The sequence below is a fragment of the Galeopterus variegatus genome, unplaced genomic scaffold, assembly GCF_000696425.1.
Source record: "Galeopterus variegatus unplaced genomic scaffold, G_variegatus-3.0.2 Scaffold600, whole genome shotgun sequence".
NCBI lineage: Eukaryota > Metazoa > Chordata > Mammalia > Dermoptera > Cynocephalidae > Galeopterus > Galeopterus variegatus.
Window position 1 is genome coordinate 404,430 of NW_007726711.1, and position 18,967 is coordinate 423,396.

Here is an 18,967-nt window from a genome sequence, read left to right on the forward strand (position 1 = left end):
TGGGAACAAAGGCGCCCCTTACTCACAGACTGGTCTTCATTAATGGGGTCCTGGACACTCCCGCTGCACTGAGGGACCCACGGAGGGTCAAACATTGGAACGGATGGCATTCCAAGCACTGGTGAGGGCAGGGTGAAGTTTATACTGGGAGGTGGGATCTGTTAGTCGATACAAAAAGAATGAAGTGAGTAAGATGGAACAGAGCTAGAATGAGTCTGAAGTATAATATGACACAAGCACAAGTGTACTGACTCCTTGCACAGTGAGCAAGCATCATAGAAAAGGGCTGCTTTCTGAGATTTTCTGTTACAGGATGAATCTCTATGGGCCTCAGTTTACTAATCAGTAAAATAAAGGCTTTCGACTAAATGATCTCTATTTGTGTTAATTGCCCCATCATCCACAAAAAAATCTACAAGTATATGTGATATAGCAAAATGTCTGGAATATTATACACCAGATTTGTATGTGCTTACTTCTGCGTATGTTAGTGAAATTTTAAGGTTTACAGAAACTTAATTTTTTTTGTCACTCTACATTCTTATTTTAATTTTTTAACAACAATAATTCATTCATGTATAAGTTAGGTTTACTTATATAATAAGAAAGAGAGTAAAAAAAGAAGCATCTCTTTGGCCATATACTGTGGCTTTGAGGTTCAGAGATTTAGACCAGCCTTGGGCTGGGTTTGCTAGTCTAGTTCCCATGTGGGATGTTTCCCTCACCTTGAAAATCTGCTGCGCTCCCTCTTCCATCCGGGGCCAGACCTGATAGCGAAACCTCCAGAGCGTATGGAACTTGAGGACAGCATTCAGCCTCTGCACAGTCTCTGGGTGGTGGAACTCTGACATGAGCATGTCAGACACAGCCTCAGGGACCTTCACGGCACACAGCAGGAACATGGCAGCTAGAGAAAGTCAACAATTCATCAGCTACATATTTAAAAATTTTGTATGATTGCTGGGAGGCAAGGGAGAGGTGGGAAATGCCCCTATGTCCTGAAAATGACTCCAGGTGCTAATGGAGCCAGGCTACCAGCACTGGCAAAAGCAAAATTTGTTCCAGCCACTGGAATCCATTGCCAACCACAGTCTTCTAATAGCTGGTGCAAAGGCAGCAACAGCGTGTTATTTCAGTAGAATAACTCATTCCAAGCAAAACTTCCTTTGGCTTACGGTGAAAACTGAATGCCAGAAGAAGCAAATGAAAAAAGAAAATCACATATTGAAATATGCTTTTTAGGAAATGGCTGGAGTCATCTCATAGTAACCCAAGGACGGTACATAAGGATGTACCTAAGTTACATTAGCTACATTAAAAACAAAATTCACATTGTGGACTCTGTTAGAAACTTCTACCTTTCCCAGAAATAGAAGAGATGGAGAAGCCAAAGGAGATTTTGTGAATCAAATCATAACACTGCTGTGTTTCTGTGTGTGTGTGTGTGTGTGTGTGTGTGTGTGTGTGTGTGTGTGTGTGTGTGTGTGGTTTTGGAAAAGACAAATATCTGTAAGGGAAAGGTCTAGTGCCATGATAAGTTATAAGGCTAATGCATATGAGACAGATACACTCTATAGCATAGAGAGAAGAGCCAAAGGCAAACTTAAAAAAAAAATCTAATATCTCTGTTGTACTCTTCTGCAGAGCCTCAAAACATGCTCAGGCAGTTGTACTAGAAGAATGCGGGTCGAGTCCAAGCCCTGATATTTCTCTGCTATGTCATCTTGGGCAAACCACTTAATTTCTCCTAGTCTCCATTTCTTCACTGGTAAACTGTCAGTAATAATAATGACAATGATGACAATACCTGCCTCCAAATTTGTTATTAGAATAAAATAAAATAATATATGAGAAAATAGTTTGTGAATTAAAAAGTGCTACACACTCCTAAAGTGCATTTTATTTTTAGAGGCAGTGTGATATAATGGGAAGGACATTGGCATGCGCAGTCTGAAGATCTGGGTTTGGGCTCCTGACTCTCTAATTCTGAGCTGTGTGAACTTGGATAAGGCCTTTCAACACTCTCTGGCTCACTCATCTATAAAATGGTTTATCGACAAGATTATGTGTGTGATATAGTTCTATAACAAATGTTGGTTGTTGTGATCATTAGCTTACCAGCTGCTTAAATCTCCACTCTTTCTCCTTTATATTTCTTTAAAATGTCCTCTACCCTGTCTCAATTTTTAAACACCACATTCAATCTTTAAATTATTGCAGAGCTCCACCTGAACCTCCTTATGAAACAGTTTTCTTGTAATAGTCATTAATTAGCAGATTCAATGGCATTTTTACAGCACTTTTTTTTTTTTAACACCATAACAATCTCCTTAAAGAGCTATTCTCTTTTGCTTCCATGGCTTGAGATTATTTGAGTTCTTTTACTTTTATGATCACATTTTCTGGGTCTTTTGCTGGCAGGGCTTCTTCCTCTTGTCCTTGGAAGGTAGAGAAGACCTTAGTGTCATCCATCCACTCCCTTTTTCTCTACTGATTCTCCCAAAGAGATTCCATCCACTCTCATTGCTCCAGCTGCCACATATATCAACTTGTTCCACAGGTTTACCTGTAACTTTGGCCTTTCTCATTAGCTTCAGTGTCATGTTGCTAACTATATATCACCGGCTCCCCTTCATCTGAAAGCCACTGTTTCTAAAACCAAATTATTCAACTATTGCTGTCATGTTAAACTTGGTAATAACTTATATTTTGTATGCAACATTACCCTTCTGTGCAGGACCCATGAGTGGTTTCCCACAGCTGAGGGGAAAGTCCACACTCCTAAGCTTGTCATTAAAGGTATGTTGCAATCTGAGTACCACTCACCTCTCTAATATTATGGACTGCTGACCTCTCTATGGAAGCCATCCCAGTCATCAAATCAGTCTTCTCAGGTTTTCCAAATAAGCCCTGTGCATTTCCACACTCATGCAGTTTTGTGCACACTGTTTCCTCAGCTTGGCTCACTTCTAGCTGTTCTTAAAGCCCAGTCCACCTGTTTATATTTTCCATGGACGTTTCTATGACTGTCCCATATTTGGGAAACATGACCTTGCCCTAAACTTCTGCAGCTGTCTCTCAGAAGCAAAAACCTGAGCTTCAACACAAAGAAAGATATATTACAAAAATACTTGTTGCAGTATGTTATAAAAGAGAAAAAGTCTGGAATCAACCTAAATTTCCATTAAGAGGTTCTAGTTAAATAAATTGTGGTATGTCCATTCATTCAATGGAATATTTGTCATTAAAAAGCAAGGGGCAAAACTATAAACTTATGTTAAAAAATGGTATCTCAGGTATAAATGAAAAAACGCAAAGCGCAAAAGCCTTTATAGCATGTCCCATTTGTGTGGCAAAGGAAACATGCAATACATACATACTTACATATATTTATATTCATAGGGTTCCCTAGAAGGATTCCTAAGAAACTTAAAAATTGTTATCTCTGGGGAAGGGAATGGGATATGGGAAAGAGAGTGATGCTTTTGACTCCAGACACCTTTGTACTATTTGAATTTTTCCCCATGTGCATTTTGCAATTAGAATAACTATAGAAAAATAAAGAAATCTGTGCAAAAAGTAGAAAAAAAATGAAGAATACACATTTTGCATCTACCACTGACCAGCTATGTGGCCTTGGACAAGTCACTTAAATTTCAACAAATTTGTTTTGATATTGTAATTTGGACACAGAACATTACTCATACAAGATTTAATAAAGTTAATAATGGTGGTTCATGGTAAATCTAGGAAATAAAACAAAAAAGAATTTTATCTTTTGTGAAATATAGTGAAAATGTAGATTCTGGGGAAACCATTCCCTATAATTGGGTAATACGCTGACAGAGATATACTGCTCTTATGCCATCTACATTAGAATTGGAAGAGAACACACAGAACCTGGGTCTGTTTTCCTATAGTGCACAGCTCTGTCTAGAGTTCCAGCAATTGCCATCAACCTGACCTAGGAGCAAAAGTGGAATGAACACACCTCTGTCTTACTTAAACACTTGGCTCAGTAATGGCAGTAGCAGCAGGAGCGGGTTCCCAGGCAGTCTTTCCTTACCTGCTGCCCCTGCCATGTGCTCGTCCATGCTGAGCAGGAGCTCCCAGGCAGCTGGCTGGATGTCTCCATACATCTCCTCTGTCAGAATCGGAGCTGCCTTGATTAACAGAGATAAGGGAGCAGGCGACAAGCTCATCACCTGGAAAAGATGGAAATGATGTTTTCAAATCTTCTAAGATACTGTTATCATTTTCCTTATGAAACTAAAGAGACACTTTTCCTTTCTCTGCTTTCCTTCAGTGACCTTAAAATGCTTTCTAACATGGGAGACCATTTTAGTTGGCATGGTGTATAATAAGCTTTATACCTTATTTGTTGAAGAATAGTCAGAATAAATTGTATTAATTTTATAATGCTTTCACCATAAAAACTGTTTTGCAGCCACCCAGAATAAACTACAACTCTATGAGAAAAGAAAGGCCCCAGCAAATATAACTTTTCATTAAAAGTCTTGATGGACTTTTAAAGCATCCTATTAGTAGGTTTTCACTGAAAACTATATACAATCTCTAATTTATAAAAGAGTCCATTTAGAAAGTCAGTTTTCTAAGACAATGTGAACTTGGATGGCATTTCCTTTTGAAACAACATTATTCATTGTGGTTATTACACAGATTAGCCCACAAAATCCTATTTAATGCATTATTTCAGATAATTTAAGTGGTAAGTGTAGGTTCTGGACAAGTCATCATTTTAAACACATTCATGAAAATATTTTTCTGGGGAAAGTTATTATAATTCAGAGCTTAAGTTATAATAGAAATATAACAATGTATCAAGCACTGCATAGGCAGGTAAATGTACTATCTTATTTAATTCGCTTAATAATCCTTTGGAATAAGTCTTGTGTTACTATCCACATTTTACAGATGAGGAAATTAAGACCAAGAGAGATTAAATAACTTGCCCAAGGTCCTAGGGTCAAAGCAGCAGACATGGGATATGAACCCAGACGGTCTCATTCCAAAACCTATGAGCATCACCATCACCAACTGGTGGGAAATTAGCTCCATTGCAGTGGAGAGACTGGGGTTGCCAAGCCTTGTTCGTGGAAGCTGCTGTCTAGCAAGAAGGTATTTTTTTCCCTTGCACACTTGATTGCACTCTTGCTAACCAATTAGAGGGGCCTGTGTGCCAACACTGCGCCAACTGATATTATATGCCCCCAACACTAGTAACCAGGCTGTAAGGAGCCCCTTCCCTGTTAATGCTCTATGAGGGTTTCAGATCCAGGTTCCAATACCTGAAGTCTGATGTACTTCAGCATTCCAGAATCCTTTTTCCCTTCCAGGTTGGCATCTGAAACTCTCTTCTTCAGAGAAGGTGTCCTCAGACATGACTTATCTGAGCACTGAAAAAAAGAACATGAGATATGCGACAAAGTCTGTTGCGTTTTCTCAAAAACCAACAGTGCTGTGTTTCCCCCAAATTCTCTAAATTATCTTCTGATGGAGGGGATGATTTAAAGCCGTTTTGTAGGCCTATAGTTCCTGCAATTTATAAAAGCAATTAATTTTGTAATAAAAAGGGAGCTTAAAGAAACTTAGTAAGAAACTCTTCTTTTACCTTCAAGGAAACTGGGGTCCAGAGAGGTGGAATAACTTGACCAAGTTGCAAAGCTAGTTATTAGTAGAATAAGGAAAAAACAAGGATCTCCTGACTTTTGTTTCAGGACTAATTATATTCCATCAAGCTGTTAAAAAATAAATCCTTTAAAATATTATCAGATGAAATTCACTCTATCCAATAGTTCCTCTATAGGGTTGGATGCTACAAGTTGCACCATTTGGAAGAAAGAAACTATTTCATAAAGAAGTGTTAGGAAATAAAAGGACAAAGGACAGGGGTCGTCAATCATCCATGTCTCAGCTGTGCAGGTAAAATAGTTTCTTTAAAAAACATACTTGTCTGCAGGAGCCAGCAGCTGTTCTTTCAAATTGTCCCCTCATCCAGGGTCCAGAATAGGCCTGACTCATCTGCATAAACACAGATGAGACCATTTTTTCTTCTGACTCCCTAAATGCCAAGGAATGGAGTGAGCAGAGCAGCTGGGAGAAGAATCTATCCTAATGAGGACAGGGCTTTGTTTATTTATCTCAAATCCTGATTCCTCCTATTTTTGCACTCCAGGCTGTACAAATAGGGAATCCTCCTTGCACAGAATAAATGTTCATTTGTTTTTCCAGTGTCATGTCAATGAAACACTTTCTCTCTCTATGCCAAGTGAAAAAACTGAACTCCTTAAGAGTTTTTAAACAGAGCTTCACAGTGTTATCAGTGAAAATATTTTGAAAGAAAAGGCAAATCTAAAAGTACATGCATGTTCCAAGAAAGTCTTTTGAAACTCTGACAAAAAGACCCAAGACAATGCATCTGTTATGTGACTGGTGTGGAACTAACTTTTTAAATGAACCTACTTGGAAACAAGTGAATCAGAACTCTTGCTGTGTTTTCTAAAAGCAAAAAAACCGTGGAGGCACATACTTGGGAATACATATCATTTGGGAAGAGAAATATTGTATTGCTTTTTTTTTTCTGTGAATGTAAAAGAAATAAATAGCATACCTACTTTATATAATTTGACAACTGTTCTAAGATTACATGTAGCAACAGTTTTCCTTATAAAGGTAGGGTTGTATCTATTTTAAAATGAGTCAAGATGTTTGAAAATTGGCAGCTCTCTGCTTTTGTTCTTTCTATTTATTAAATAACACATGCACATTGCAGAATATCTGAAAAAGACAGAATAACTATAAAGAAGAAAACAAAAATCCTAATAATCCCTAACCCAATGATAACCATTATTTGGTTCCTTTCAGCCTTTTTTTTCCTTATGCTTTTTAGCACAATTGTGATAATGCTATTTATGTAGTATACGATTTAAAACTCATTTCACTATGATTTTACAATGAGTATTTACCCAGGTCATTATGATTATTTCAAAATATAATTTTTGAATTTTGTAAATACCTTACCCCTTTCTCTTTTGGCTGGATGTTTTGTCTTTTTCAGTGATACATTTGAATAATACTTCCTGGCTAAATTATAGGAATTTTAACCAGGCAGATACAGCTTAGGAAAAAAAAAAGATGAACATTTATGTTAGTCTTTGATATTCTGGGAAATGTAGGGTTGTGTTTAGTTCTGCCTACTGGGAACAGAAGGTATAAGTCAAGTTCATCAGATATCAAATATTTAATATCCTGCATGTTTCCTTAGGAAGCATGGTGCATTCCAGCGACCTCATGATAATTAGGGTGCTTGTTTTAGTGGAAAGGGGAAGGAATTGGAAGGGCTTTCATAGCAGAGAAACAGGCTTTTTGAATGACTAGATCAGACTTGGAAGATAAATATCAGAGATGGGTACATTTGTGCTGGACATTGTGTATACTGTGTGAAGGTCCTACAGTCCTTCTACTAGTCTGACCCCTAAATCAGACAGATAAAGCTTTGATTAGTTGCGTTTTGCTTTGGTGGCTTGATATAACATTTGGCTAGAAGAGATTTAGAAACTGGATGGAGTAGGAGGCTAGTTCCATTAGTGGTTCTTTGAAGAGTCAAAGGTTTTACTAAACTATGAGATGCACATGGTGGTTGCAATCACACGTCAAGTAGGGTCCTGTAGAGAAACTCAAGACTAGCAAGCCAATACCAAAAGTTAGAATTTATCCCTAATAGAGGACGTCATCCATTGTTGAGGCACTTCTACCAGAGGATGCTGTGGTCAATGGAAGCAGCTATACAGCCCCAAGATCTGTCAGGGATACTGGAGAATGCTCATTATGGGATGGCATAGAACTTGGACTACTGTCATTTTCTTCTTTGTATGTGGTCTTAGAAAAATCCATCATAGTTGACTCTGTGACTTCTCTCCTTACTTAACCACTACTGATTAGACTTGCAATGCCAAACCAATTCTTAGACTGGCTAAGGATTTATCACTTGTGGTGTTTGTCTCAAAAAGAGGAGTTGGCCCCATCAAATTCCTGTCCTAGGGAATTCAGGGACACAAAGTCCAAATCATTTATTGATGGTTGCTGGAGCTGAGAAATAATGATGCAGCCTTGGGATTTTCAGTGTAAGCACAAGATGAATGAAGCAAGAGGAGCTGTCCAGGGGACAGAGATGAGTGAGCAGAAGATGATGCAGAAGGAAGCAGAGATGAGAGACTTGTCCATCCTGAGATGAACAGCAGCTTCAGTTCTCATTCCCTTGAGTCTTGGCTATCCCTTTCTGTCCCTGATTTCATGAGATCCTGCTACATACCCTTTGAAGAAACTCTGTAATCGTTGAACAAGATTGAATGAGTTTTTGTTCCTTGCAACAATAGGTAATTGACTAGAGAGGAATAATCCTTAATTATTTTAAATACAATTTTATTTATTTATCCAATACTTTAAGAATAGTTATTGAGTTAACCATTTGTCAGGAACTGGGCTAACTTCTGCAGATACGCTGAGGACCTGAAACTTGTCCTCCTGGACAGCATATCTTTCTAGGAGAGGCAGATAGCAAACAAGCAAACAAATGAAAAGTCCAAGTAGAGGAGAGACATAAATTTGGAAAAGTTGAAGTCAGCCAACAGGCTTTCTGAGAAGGGGGTTTTCTCATGTTTCTGGAAAGAACATCATACCATTAGAAATGCAATATTCCTCAAAAGGTAACCTAAGAAAGACCCTTTGTGCCTCATACATCTTTTTTATCTTTTTTTTTTTTTTTGGCAGCTGGCTGGTGCGGAGATCTGAACCCATGACTTCAGTGCTGTAAGGCTGCACTCCAACCCACTGAGCTAACCAGCCAGCCCCACCTCATACATCTTTGACACATGAATTACATATGATACAGTGGGAAAGCACTCTGGCCCATGAAATCAAAACCCAGATCTTGAGACTGTTGTCTATAGCTTTAGAAAAAAATATTAGTTTTGCAGGAAATCAGCTGACCTCTTGCTACTTGCATTGGCTTCACAAAATTTGCCCACACTGCGCCCTCTCTTTTGGGGGGGGGTATGTTTCACCCTTTACCTCTCCTCTCCTTTTTAGCTAAAAGGAAAAGTTGTTTTATCTACTCCTTTTGTTTTATCAACAACCACTAATTGAACATTTATTTATGACATAGAATTGGACAAATTACAGACATAGAGGAACAATAGCAGAATTCTTTGGTGAAGTTGATAGATACATATAGAATGATAGCTTATTTTAAAAACCCTCAAGTTTGGAGGTGCACTAAAATAGACTAACAGAATGTACAGTGAGTGTCTGAGCATTGACATGCAGATTAGCAGATTGATCAGAGTTAGATGAGTTACAAAATGTACTAAGTGCCACAAATATATTCTGCCATAGAAACTAATTTAAAAGGAAGCAAGAATGAAATACCAATTGCTCATAAGATTCAATTCTAATCAGAACACTGCTTTTACTCTGGATTTATTGCCTACTCTATTTTCACTTTGGCCCTGGAAATATGGGCATTGTTCGTTTATGTGACAGATTCAGAACAGACAAGTGGAAAACATCATGAGAGGAAAAAAAAGAGCTTGAGAAGGAGGCCAGCATTTTGGAAATGAAATGTTTATCATAGAAGGTTCAACACGTTTTTTCAGCCTCCACCTGAATGACTAAGTGTGCTGAGTTGGTAAGACACCTACTCTTGCTGTCCTTTCCTTTTCCCTTTCAGAAACGTAAGCAACAGGAGAAGGTCAGTAAGCTCTTTCTGCTGCTTCAGGCAGGTGCCCTTCATGAGCCAGAGGTGGGGATCACTCATGAAACACCCTAGAACTACAGTTCTGCTCACTCATTCAATATTTACAGTCCCTCTGCTCTAAATGTGTGCTTTGTTAGGGTACCATCCAGCACACAAAATGCGTAAGACTTCCTCAGTTCTCAAAAAGTTTATGATTAAGCAGAAGAGGATCTTTGCCACTACTCACAGGATAGAATAAAAGCCTTCCCATGGCATGGTCAGCTGTCCATCTACCTGTGTAGTCTCCACATGCACCCAGTCCCCTATGCTCTAGCCATGATGTGCTAACCTCTTCTTTCAGGTTGGAAAGTTCTGTTTACAATTCACGTCTCTGCATCCTTCAGTCAAAGATCACTTGACACCTTATTGGAAAGGCTGTCTTTTATTTCCCTTGACAAGTTCAAAGCCTTGTTCATAAGCTCTCTCAGCACAGTGTGATTCTCCTACATTGCACTTATTGCTGTTGCAATTTTCTATCAATTTGAGACGTTTATTTGACAATTAGTCTCTTGGACTAGACTGTGTGCACCATATGAGAGCAGGGACCACATCTCTTTTGCCCACTGTCATAGCCAGCACAAAGTATGGGCTCAGTGTGGTTCATAGGTTTTTAAAAAAATTATTGAATAGATGAATGAATAAATGAATAAATAAATAATTAATTGAAGGATTTTTAAAAAGTCCAAGTAAAATGCCGTTAAAATTTAGATGAAGAAGGCAGGAAGGAAAATAACATTTGTCATCCACCTGCAGTATACCCTGTGCTTAACACTAGGGGGATCAGAAAAGGGTTCAGGGAGGAGATAGCATTTGAGCTGGATCTTAAAGGATGTTGGGTTCGGTCATGTATAGATTAGAGATGAAAGTACAGTTTGAACAACCTTAACTTAGGTTCATGTATTTTCGCAACTTCCAACATACAGTTTTCTGATAAAGCTAAGGAAGTTTTTAAATAAAGAGAAAACTTACATAAATGAAAATAGGTTTTCTTTTAATGTAGTGTCATTTGTGTTTGAAATATATACATATATGATATGTATATATACATACACATGCATACACACAAATACATATGCATATATTTTTTTCTATGTCATCAATTAGCAGTTCGAGCAGTTTATTTGTAATCCACATTGATCCACCTCCCACCATCATTTCCTTCAGAATTTGTACTGTTCGAATAACATGAGGTGTATGAGTCTAGTTTAAAAAGCCCTGACTCTGATATTCCATATTTCTAGGTTAAAATTTAGCTGTATATGTTCTAGATGTGAACTGTGGACAGCCCCATCTTTCTAAGCCTCAATTTTTACACCTGTAAAATAGGGAGAAAAAATTTCTTGCACAAGGTTTGTAAGAATCAAAAAGCACTTTGTCAATGATATGAACCTACCTTATACCCTCACACATATGTTTAGAAAAAATACTAAAAGATCATACACCAGAAGGTGGACTAGCACATTATGAGATACATACTTTTGTTCTTTAGTTCTCTTGTATTATCCAAAATTTCTATAATGAACATATCTTGCTTTCCCAATAAAAAAAGTTATAATTTAAAAATGGCTCTGTGAGTACTAATGCATTACAAATTGCTACACAGCTCAACTGTGCAGTTTTGTTTTTATTGCTCATATTCTCTAGTTGTTTAATGTGTATATTATCGCCTCCTCCCCAGACCAAACCTGGCTGGCAAACTCCTTAGTAAAAAGATCCTCTACTCCTTCTTATTTTTATAGACTATCTGGCCTAATATTGTGCCAACAGCAGGTGCATAATAAATGCTTGTTGAAATGAATGGGTGTTATATAAAAATCTCTTTGCAAAACCACTTGGCAAAAGCAGCTGCAGGAGCAGCCCACAGCATTCAGTTGGGCATCTTGGCTGTCACACATGTTCAGGGGCAGGTGGGTAAGTCAGGGCTTCCCTGGCAATAACACAGCAGCCCTGGTGACTGTCTTCATCTTCTGCCAGCTCAGCTGCTCAGAGTAGCTGTCAGAAAAGTGCAGCTGAATGCCTGGAAAATTTAACAGTTTTTTGATGGGTTTTTTTCTTAGTCTGATTTGACCTAAATTACTCTGTTATTTGTCTGTGGGCAGTTGAATCATTTATCGCTTATTTCTTAACAGATAACTGCATTAGTTTCTGCTGAACAAGTTACCACAAATTTCGTGGTAACTTAAAACAGCACAAATTTATTATCTTACACTTCTGGAGGTCAGAAGTCTAAAGTGGATTGGCAGGGCTGTACTCCTTCTGGAGGATCCAGGGGAGAACCCATTTCTTTGTCCTTTCCAGCTTCCAGAACCTGCCAGCATCCCTTGGCTCGTGGCCCAGCATCACTCAGACCTCTGCTTCTGTTATCACATCTCCTACTCTGCCTATGACTCTCATAACTCCGTGTTCTACCTGTGAAGACCTTTACTCATATAATTACATTCAGCCCACCTGCATAATCCACGACACTCATCCCATTGTAAAATCCTTGATCACATTTGCAAAGTCTCTTTTGCCATGTGAAGTACATATGTTCACAGGTTCCAGGGATTAGATTGTAAACAACTTTGTAGGAAAGGCATTATTCTGCCTACCACAACAATTTACTCATCACCACCATCCCTGTGTGTTCATATTTATCCCTAAAAATAAGACAAAACCTGGGAAAAGATTCCACGTTTACTCATGGATGTGAAGACAAAGCATTTGTCTTTCTTGGCTCATCTTCTGCCTTTGCTCAGAACCACACAGACCTGTAGCCTGGTTTCCATAACTGCAGCTGCCAGGAAAGTTTTATTTCCAGAGAAAAGATTGTAAGGACCTCATTTTGTCTATCTTTGGGACATTATCCAGTGATCGTTCACTCACCTCTTTCTGTTTCTTGCCCCGGAGAGCCACGCTGCTTACACTGTTGCTCTCCCGCAGGGAGTCCACGCTGTCTCCGTAGAGCAGCTTGATGGCCCTGACCAGCCGTGCGCAGGAGCGGCTGTGGTGCAGGTAGCAGTGCGGGTGGCAGTAGTCAACATGAGGGCAGATGAAGCTTTGCTGATTGCACAGCAAGATCATGACCTGAAATACAGACATCCAGAGACTCAACGAAGCAACCAGGATACAGACAAGCAGAACATTTATGTTGGGTGGAAGATGAAAGTCAGAATGTCAGCTTTCCTTGATGTGTCCTGGAAACACAGTGATTCAATAATTCCCATAAGAGAACAAAGAGCTCCTCCAAGTGTTTGTCCACTTGACCTTTTGTTCTCTCTCCATTCATACTTGAGAATTCTCTTTGAAACAAGAAAACGTTTATAAATTTTCAAAAGCTTAAAACAATTATTGTGGAGTGTGTGGTTTCCAAATATTTTCAAGTGCACATCCTGAACTTAAAAACACATTATTTTCAGCTCTTATGTTGTGAAAGGAGCCAGAGAGAAGAGCATAACTGGTGAGGAGCTCTGTCTCAGAGGATCCGGCTGATTTCTGACAGCTGTGGGACGCCTTCAACTGCAGCTCACCTATGTGGAACGTGAAAACATTTCTGCGTCTTCTACTCTGGATGACAACCTTCAACTGGAACTTGAACTCCATCCACTCTAGAGCCTCCTTTCTACTCATTACGAACTAATTTTTTTCTCTGGCTTTTAGCCATTCTAGCTCTTCTCTGGTAGCTTGATCTGTCTCAAATTCTCACATCGCCTGTAATTCCCCTTAGAATTCCAAAAGACAACTCAGTTGATTTAAAGGATATGGTTATTTTAAGATAAGGAATAAAGGTCCTTGAGTTTTTAATTTTATTTATTGACACATACTGATTATAAATGTTAACAGGGGACACAGTTATATTTTGACACATGTATACAATGTGGGATGATCAGGATTAATGGGTACAAAACTATGCTATCCACCCAAAGTGAATCAATGTACAGTATATGCATGTATTGAAAGAACACAATGTAGCCCACAAGTATGTATATATGTATATATATGTATGTGTGTAAAAATCAGGGTCAGGTCATCAGCATATTCATCATCACAAAAATTTATCATTTTTTTGTGATGACAGCATTTGAACTCCTCTCTTTTAGCCATTTGAGAATATACAATAAATTATTGCTAATTATAGATGTCTGGCACTACTGTACATGACTAGAACTTATTTTTCCTATCTAGCTGTGACTTTGTATCTGTTAATCAACCTCTCCCTACACCTCTTTCCCCTATCCCCTTCCCAGCCTCTAGTAACCACAACTCTACTCTATGTTTCTATAGGTTCAACATTTTTTTTTCTTTGGAGCTCTCATGTAAGAGTGAGAACATGTGGTATTTATCTTCATGAGCCTGACTTATTTCACTTAACATAATGTCTTCCAGGCTCATCCATGTTGCCACAAATGACAGATTACATTCTTTTTTATGGCTGAGTGGTACTTCGTTGTGTATATCTACCACATTTTCTTTATCCATTCATCTGTCAATAGACACCTAGGTTGATTCCATACGTTGGCCATTACTGTAACTTAAGTAGCCTTCCTAAAAAGGCAGTAGAATACCTAGAGGCACAAGATTAGTCAAGTATTTGTAATCTTCAGAATGCTTCCATTCTTCATGAAACCAGTTCCCACCTCAACACCTAGCCTGTGAAGGACTGTGTGCCATACTGAAAGGAGAACACAAAGCAAGTCTGCATAGACAAGGCCAATCAAATCTGCCAGCTGGGGCTGCCACATATTTCCTTAGGAACGAGGGGCCTCATTTATTCTCAGAAAAAGATAAACAAAAACAACCAACTCTGTACCCCTATCAAACTCAGCTAACAATACTTCATACTCTTAAAGTTTTTCAATAAATGTAAGTGTTGTCTGAGCAAAATATTCAGCTCTCTCAAGATTTACTGCATAGTGTATACACACCATGGAATACTACTCTGCCATAAAAAAGAATGAAATTCTCCCATTTGCAACAACGTGGAGGAACTTACGTTGGGTGAGATAAGTAAAGCACAGAGGGATAAATATCACATGTCCTCACTCATAAGTGGGAGCTAAGAGAGAAAAAAAGAAGGAAAGAAAGACTACAGAGGTGTGCTGGACTTGCAGAGGGAGAGAGCACATCTAGGGATACGAGGTGGAGTGAGGGAAAGGGGTATAGGGAGGGAGGTCAGGCATAATTGAGTGCGGGACATGGGGTATAATCGCAATTTGTAGTAATGGGCATGCTGCCAGTATGGATCTGGCCATCACATATTGGGCATGAGTGGTGACAATCAGCTTTGTATCTCATGAATATTGATAACCAATAAAAAAACGTACTATGGAAAAAAAATTCACTGTATATCCCTGATATTCCTCCTTATCCTGGCATGAGGCAGGGCACACATAAGAACTATAAATCTTCCCTTGTTATTTTCAAATCTGGCTGATCAAGAGAAATACCAAGAAAGCTTAACAGAAAAACTAATAAACAAACACTTACATGAACATATTACTGAACCCTGCCTCAGGAAATTCTGATTTACTAGTTCTGGAGAAGAAGTAGAGGTATCCTGGAAATCTGTCATCTTAAAATTCTGCCCAGTGGTATCACTTTGATAATCACATTTCTAAGATGGTTCTCAATGATCCACACCTTATGGTATTTATGCCTTTGTGAAACCGCCTCCCATTGTATGAGCTGGCTTAGTGACCTGCTAACCAACAGAATATAACAAAGGTGATGGGATGCTCTTCTGTGATAAGGGTGCATGAGACTGTGACTTTTCTCGTGTTAGCAGACTCTCTGCCTTGCTGGCTTTGATGAAGCAAGTTGCCATGTTGGGGGGACCAACAAGGTAAGGAAATAAGGGTGGCCTCTGGCAAACTACCAGCTAGGAACTAAGGCTCTCATTCCAACAGTCCTTGAGGAACTGAAATTTTGCCAAGCACCATGCAATCTTGGAAACAAATCCTTTCCCAGTCAAGCCTTCAGATAACATAACACTGCAGCCCTGGCCAGTGATTTAATTGCAGCCTTGTGAGAGACCCTGAAACAGAGGATCCAGCTAAGCTGTGCCAGAATTCCTGACCCACAGAAACTGTAAGATAATAAATGTGTGTTATTTTAAGCCACTAAGTTTGTGGTAATTTGTTATACAGCAAGAGAAAACTAATATATTCCCCTTCCAAACATGATGATGTAACTTATAGCTATTTTTGAACAACCAGGAAAACCAAATAAAATTATACACACACACACATACACATTTATACACACAAATACTTGTATATACTTGAATATATATTTTTGAATGTATATATTTGAATGTGTAAGATAGTCAAGTGAAACAGTCAGGACATGAAGGGTATGATATTGAGAAAAAGGATGTTCACTGAGGTGAGACCAATGCGAGCACATGTTTCAGACTCTCACTGGGAGCCCTGAAAAGGCTTTATATTAAAATGGGAGGGGAGGGTTGTGAGGGGGCAGATTAGAAATATTCCAAGTCAAGTCAGCTCAGTCGCATATATACTCTGTCCCTACACACATACAGCTTCCCCTGCTATCAACATTGTACACCTGAGTGGTACATTTATTATAATCAATGAACCTACTTTGACACATCAGTACCACCCAATGTCCATAGTTTACATTGGATTCATTCTTAATGTCATATGTTCTATCTATGGGTTTTGACAAATGTGTAATGACATGTATTCTCTATTGTTCTGTAATTTTTTATCCACCATGCCTAGTAGTAAAAGAAAGGACTAAGCATATTAAGAAGTAGGACTATTAGAGTTATCAGCCATGGACTTTAATATATCTGTGATCAATTATGAATAAATCACAATGGAAATTGAAATATTAACTGAATGATAATGGAATATATCAAAACTTGTGGGATGCAACTAAAGCTATTTCTAGAGAACATTTATAGCTTTCAATTAGTATGGGAGAAAAATGGTTGCAAATTAATTATCTAAGTATTCATGTCAAGAAGTTAAGGAAATAAAAACTCATTAAACTCAAAGAAAGCAGAAGGAAGTAATAAAGATATAGCAGAAAATAATGAAACACAAATTTGACACTCCAAAAATGTCAAAATCAAAAGCTGGTTCTTTGGAAAGAGTAATAAAATTGACAAACTCCTAGCAATAGTGATTGAAAAAAAAGAGAAGACAACCTACAAATATCAGAAATGATAAAGGTACATCACCATAGATCCTACAGAATTTAAAAGGATCTTAAGAGAATATTATAAACAATTTTTTGATAATGAATATGAATATGCAGATTAAATGAAAAAATTCCTAGGAAAAAAATATCAATGTACCCTGCTTCCATAAGAAATAAAAAATCTGAATAGTCTTAACTGTATCACATAAATTGAATCTGTAATAAAAATCCTTCTCCAAAAAAATTTTAGGCCCAGAAGCCTTCACCAGTGATTTCTTTCAAATATTTAAAGAAGAAATAGCAGTGGTCTTACACAAACACTTCCAGAGTTTTTGTTTGTGGAACACTACACAGAAAACTAAAAAGAATTATTGAAGGATATTTAAAAGACTCTAAATAAATGGAGGGACATAAATTAATGGAGTGATAGACCATTTGAGACACTGGAAGACCCAATTTTATAAAGATTTCAATTCATCAATTTTAATTGATCTATATATTAAAAACAAGGTTGCTTTGGAAGAATTTTTTAATGGAAGTTGATAAGGTGATTCTAAATCCAAATGAAATAGACAAGAATAGACCAGGCATTTGAAGAGCAACAAAGTTGGAGAACTTACATTTGCATGAGCGAAAGGAACCAGACACAACAGGGTAGATAGTATATGATGCCAATTATATGCATTTCAAAAAACAGACAAAACTAATCTACAGTGTTAGAAGGTAGAATGGTGGTTACTGTTAGGGAGGGTAGTGACTGGTAGAGAAACTACGGGGGGTTTCTAAGGTGTTGATAATGCTTTTCTTGACCCTGTAGTGATTACACAGGTGGTTTACTTTGCAAAAATTTATTGAGCTGTACACATAGGTTTTGTATGCTTTTCAATATGTAGGTTAGACTTGACTAAAATGTCTACTTTAAAAGACAGTTGCTTCAGAGATTCTGAAAAGCAGCCAATTCTGAGGACTACTTCCATAGCGAAAGCATAGCACTGTACACTCTGAAGAGCATTATGCACCAGCTAGCCCTTATCTGACTCTACCAAGAAGTTAGATTAAAATCAGGGTGGATGGTGAGAGTCCATATCTATGACCGACATGGTTCTGGGGATACTCTGCCAATTGTACATCTGAGGTTATGTTTCCTTACCTTTCTCCTTACTCCTTTCTTCATGCCCAGTTTAATATTGACCTCTAACCTATGTCCATAGTTTCCTTGGGATTCTGCCTGTGCCCTCTGGATAGCCTTTTGAGGTATGACCTTCATTGCACTAGAATCTCTTTGTCCTGGTTTACAATTTGATCCAAGACTCATACAGTGACCTTGCTCTCAGCACTCATGGTAATCTTTATAAAACTGGTTTTGATGCTAGCCTATGTCAGTCAGGCTGTTTTGACCACCTACCCAGTCTAGTCTCTCATGGTTTTCCCTGACTTATGGTGACCCACAAGCCAGCCATAACAAAAGACCCTTGGTCTTGGTTAAGTATAAAATGAATACAATCTAGCAGAACACAAATTCTAGCACTAGTATTAGAATGAGAGATTCAAGTAAAATATAAGCCTCTGCTTTCTCTTGGAGGCTAAATTCTATTTATGGGTTTAGTATACTCTTTTATCCTCCCTCCACAGACCTTCTCCAGTGCCCAAACAAATTGATCTTATCTTAGGGCTGTTTCTGAGATTCCTACTTACATGAAGCCATGACATGTTCCTGTGGTAATTTTCCTCTGTGCCGGCATTACTCATTCCCTCTGGCTCAATGCTGGGCTCACTTGCACTCCAAGGACTCCCTTCTTCAAAAGAAAAACACCAAGAAAAGTTTCAATGTTTGGTTTCCACTGAGAGCATGTTGGTATGGTATAGTTGTTCATGCTTTTGAATCCTAGGGCAGACTACCACGGCCCAGTGGGTTACAGGGCAGAGCATTGACTTTGTTAGAAGAATGTTGAGGACCTGTTCCCTTCACCACCAGTTGAACTGGCAATTTCAAAGACATTTATACTC

The 18,967-nt window shown here is 38.3% G+C and overlaps 1 protein-coding gene across 1 annotated transcript in view; it reads right to left on the reverse strand.

Moving 5' to 3' along the window:
• UNC80 (unc-80 homolog (C. elegans)) overlaps nucleotides 1–18,967 on the reverse strand; it is a 214,063-nt gene that overhangs the window by 84,299 nt on the left and 110,797 nt on the right. The window contains exons 27-32 of the mRNA XM_008570410.1: nucleotides 18,656–18,756; nucleotides 12,680–12,880; nucleotides 5,310–5,417; nucleotides 4,067–4,205; nucleotides 726–907; nucleotides 27–158 (exon numbers count right to left, since the gene is read on the reverse strand). Coding sequence (XP_008568632.1) covers nucleotides 27–158; nucleotides 726–907; nucleotides 4,067–4,205; nucleotides 5,310–5,417; nucleotides 12,680–12,880; nucleotides 18,656–18,756 — 863 coding nt within the window. The remainder of the gene's footprint in view (nucleotides 1–26; nucleotides 159–725; nucleotides 908–4,066; nucleotides 4,206–5,309; nucleotides 5,418–12,679; nucleotides 12,881–18,655; nucleotides 18,757–18,967) is intronic.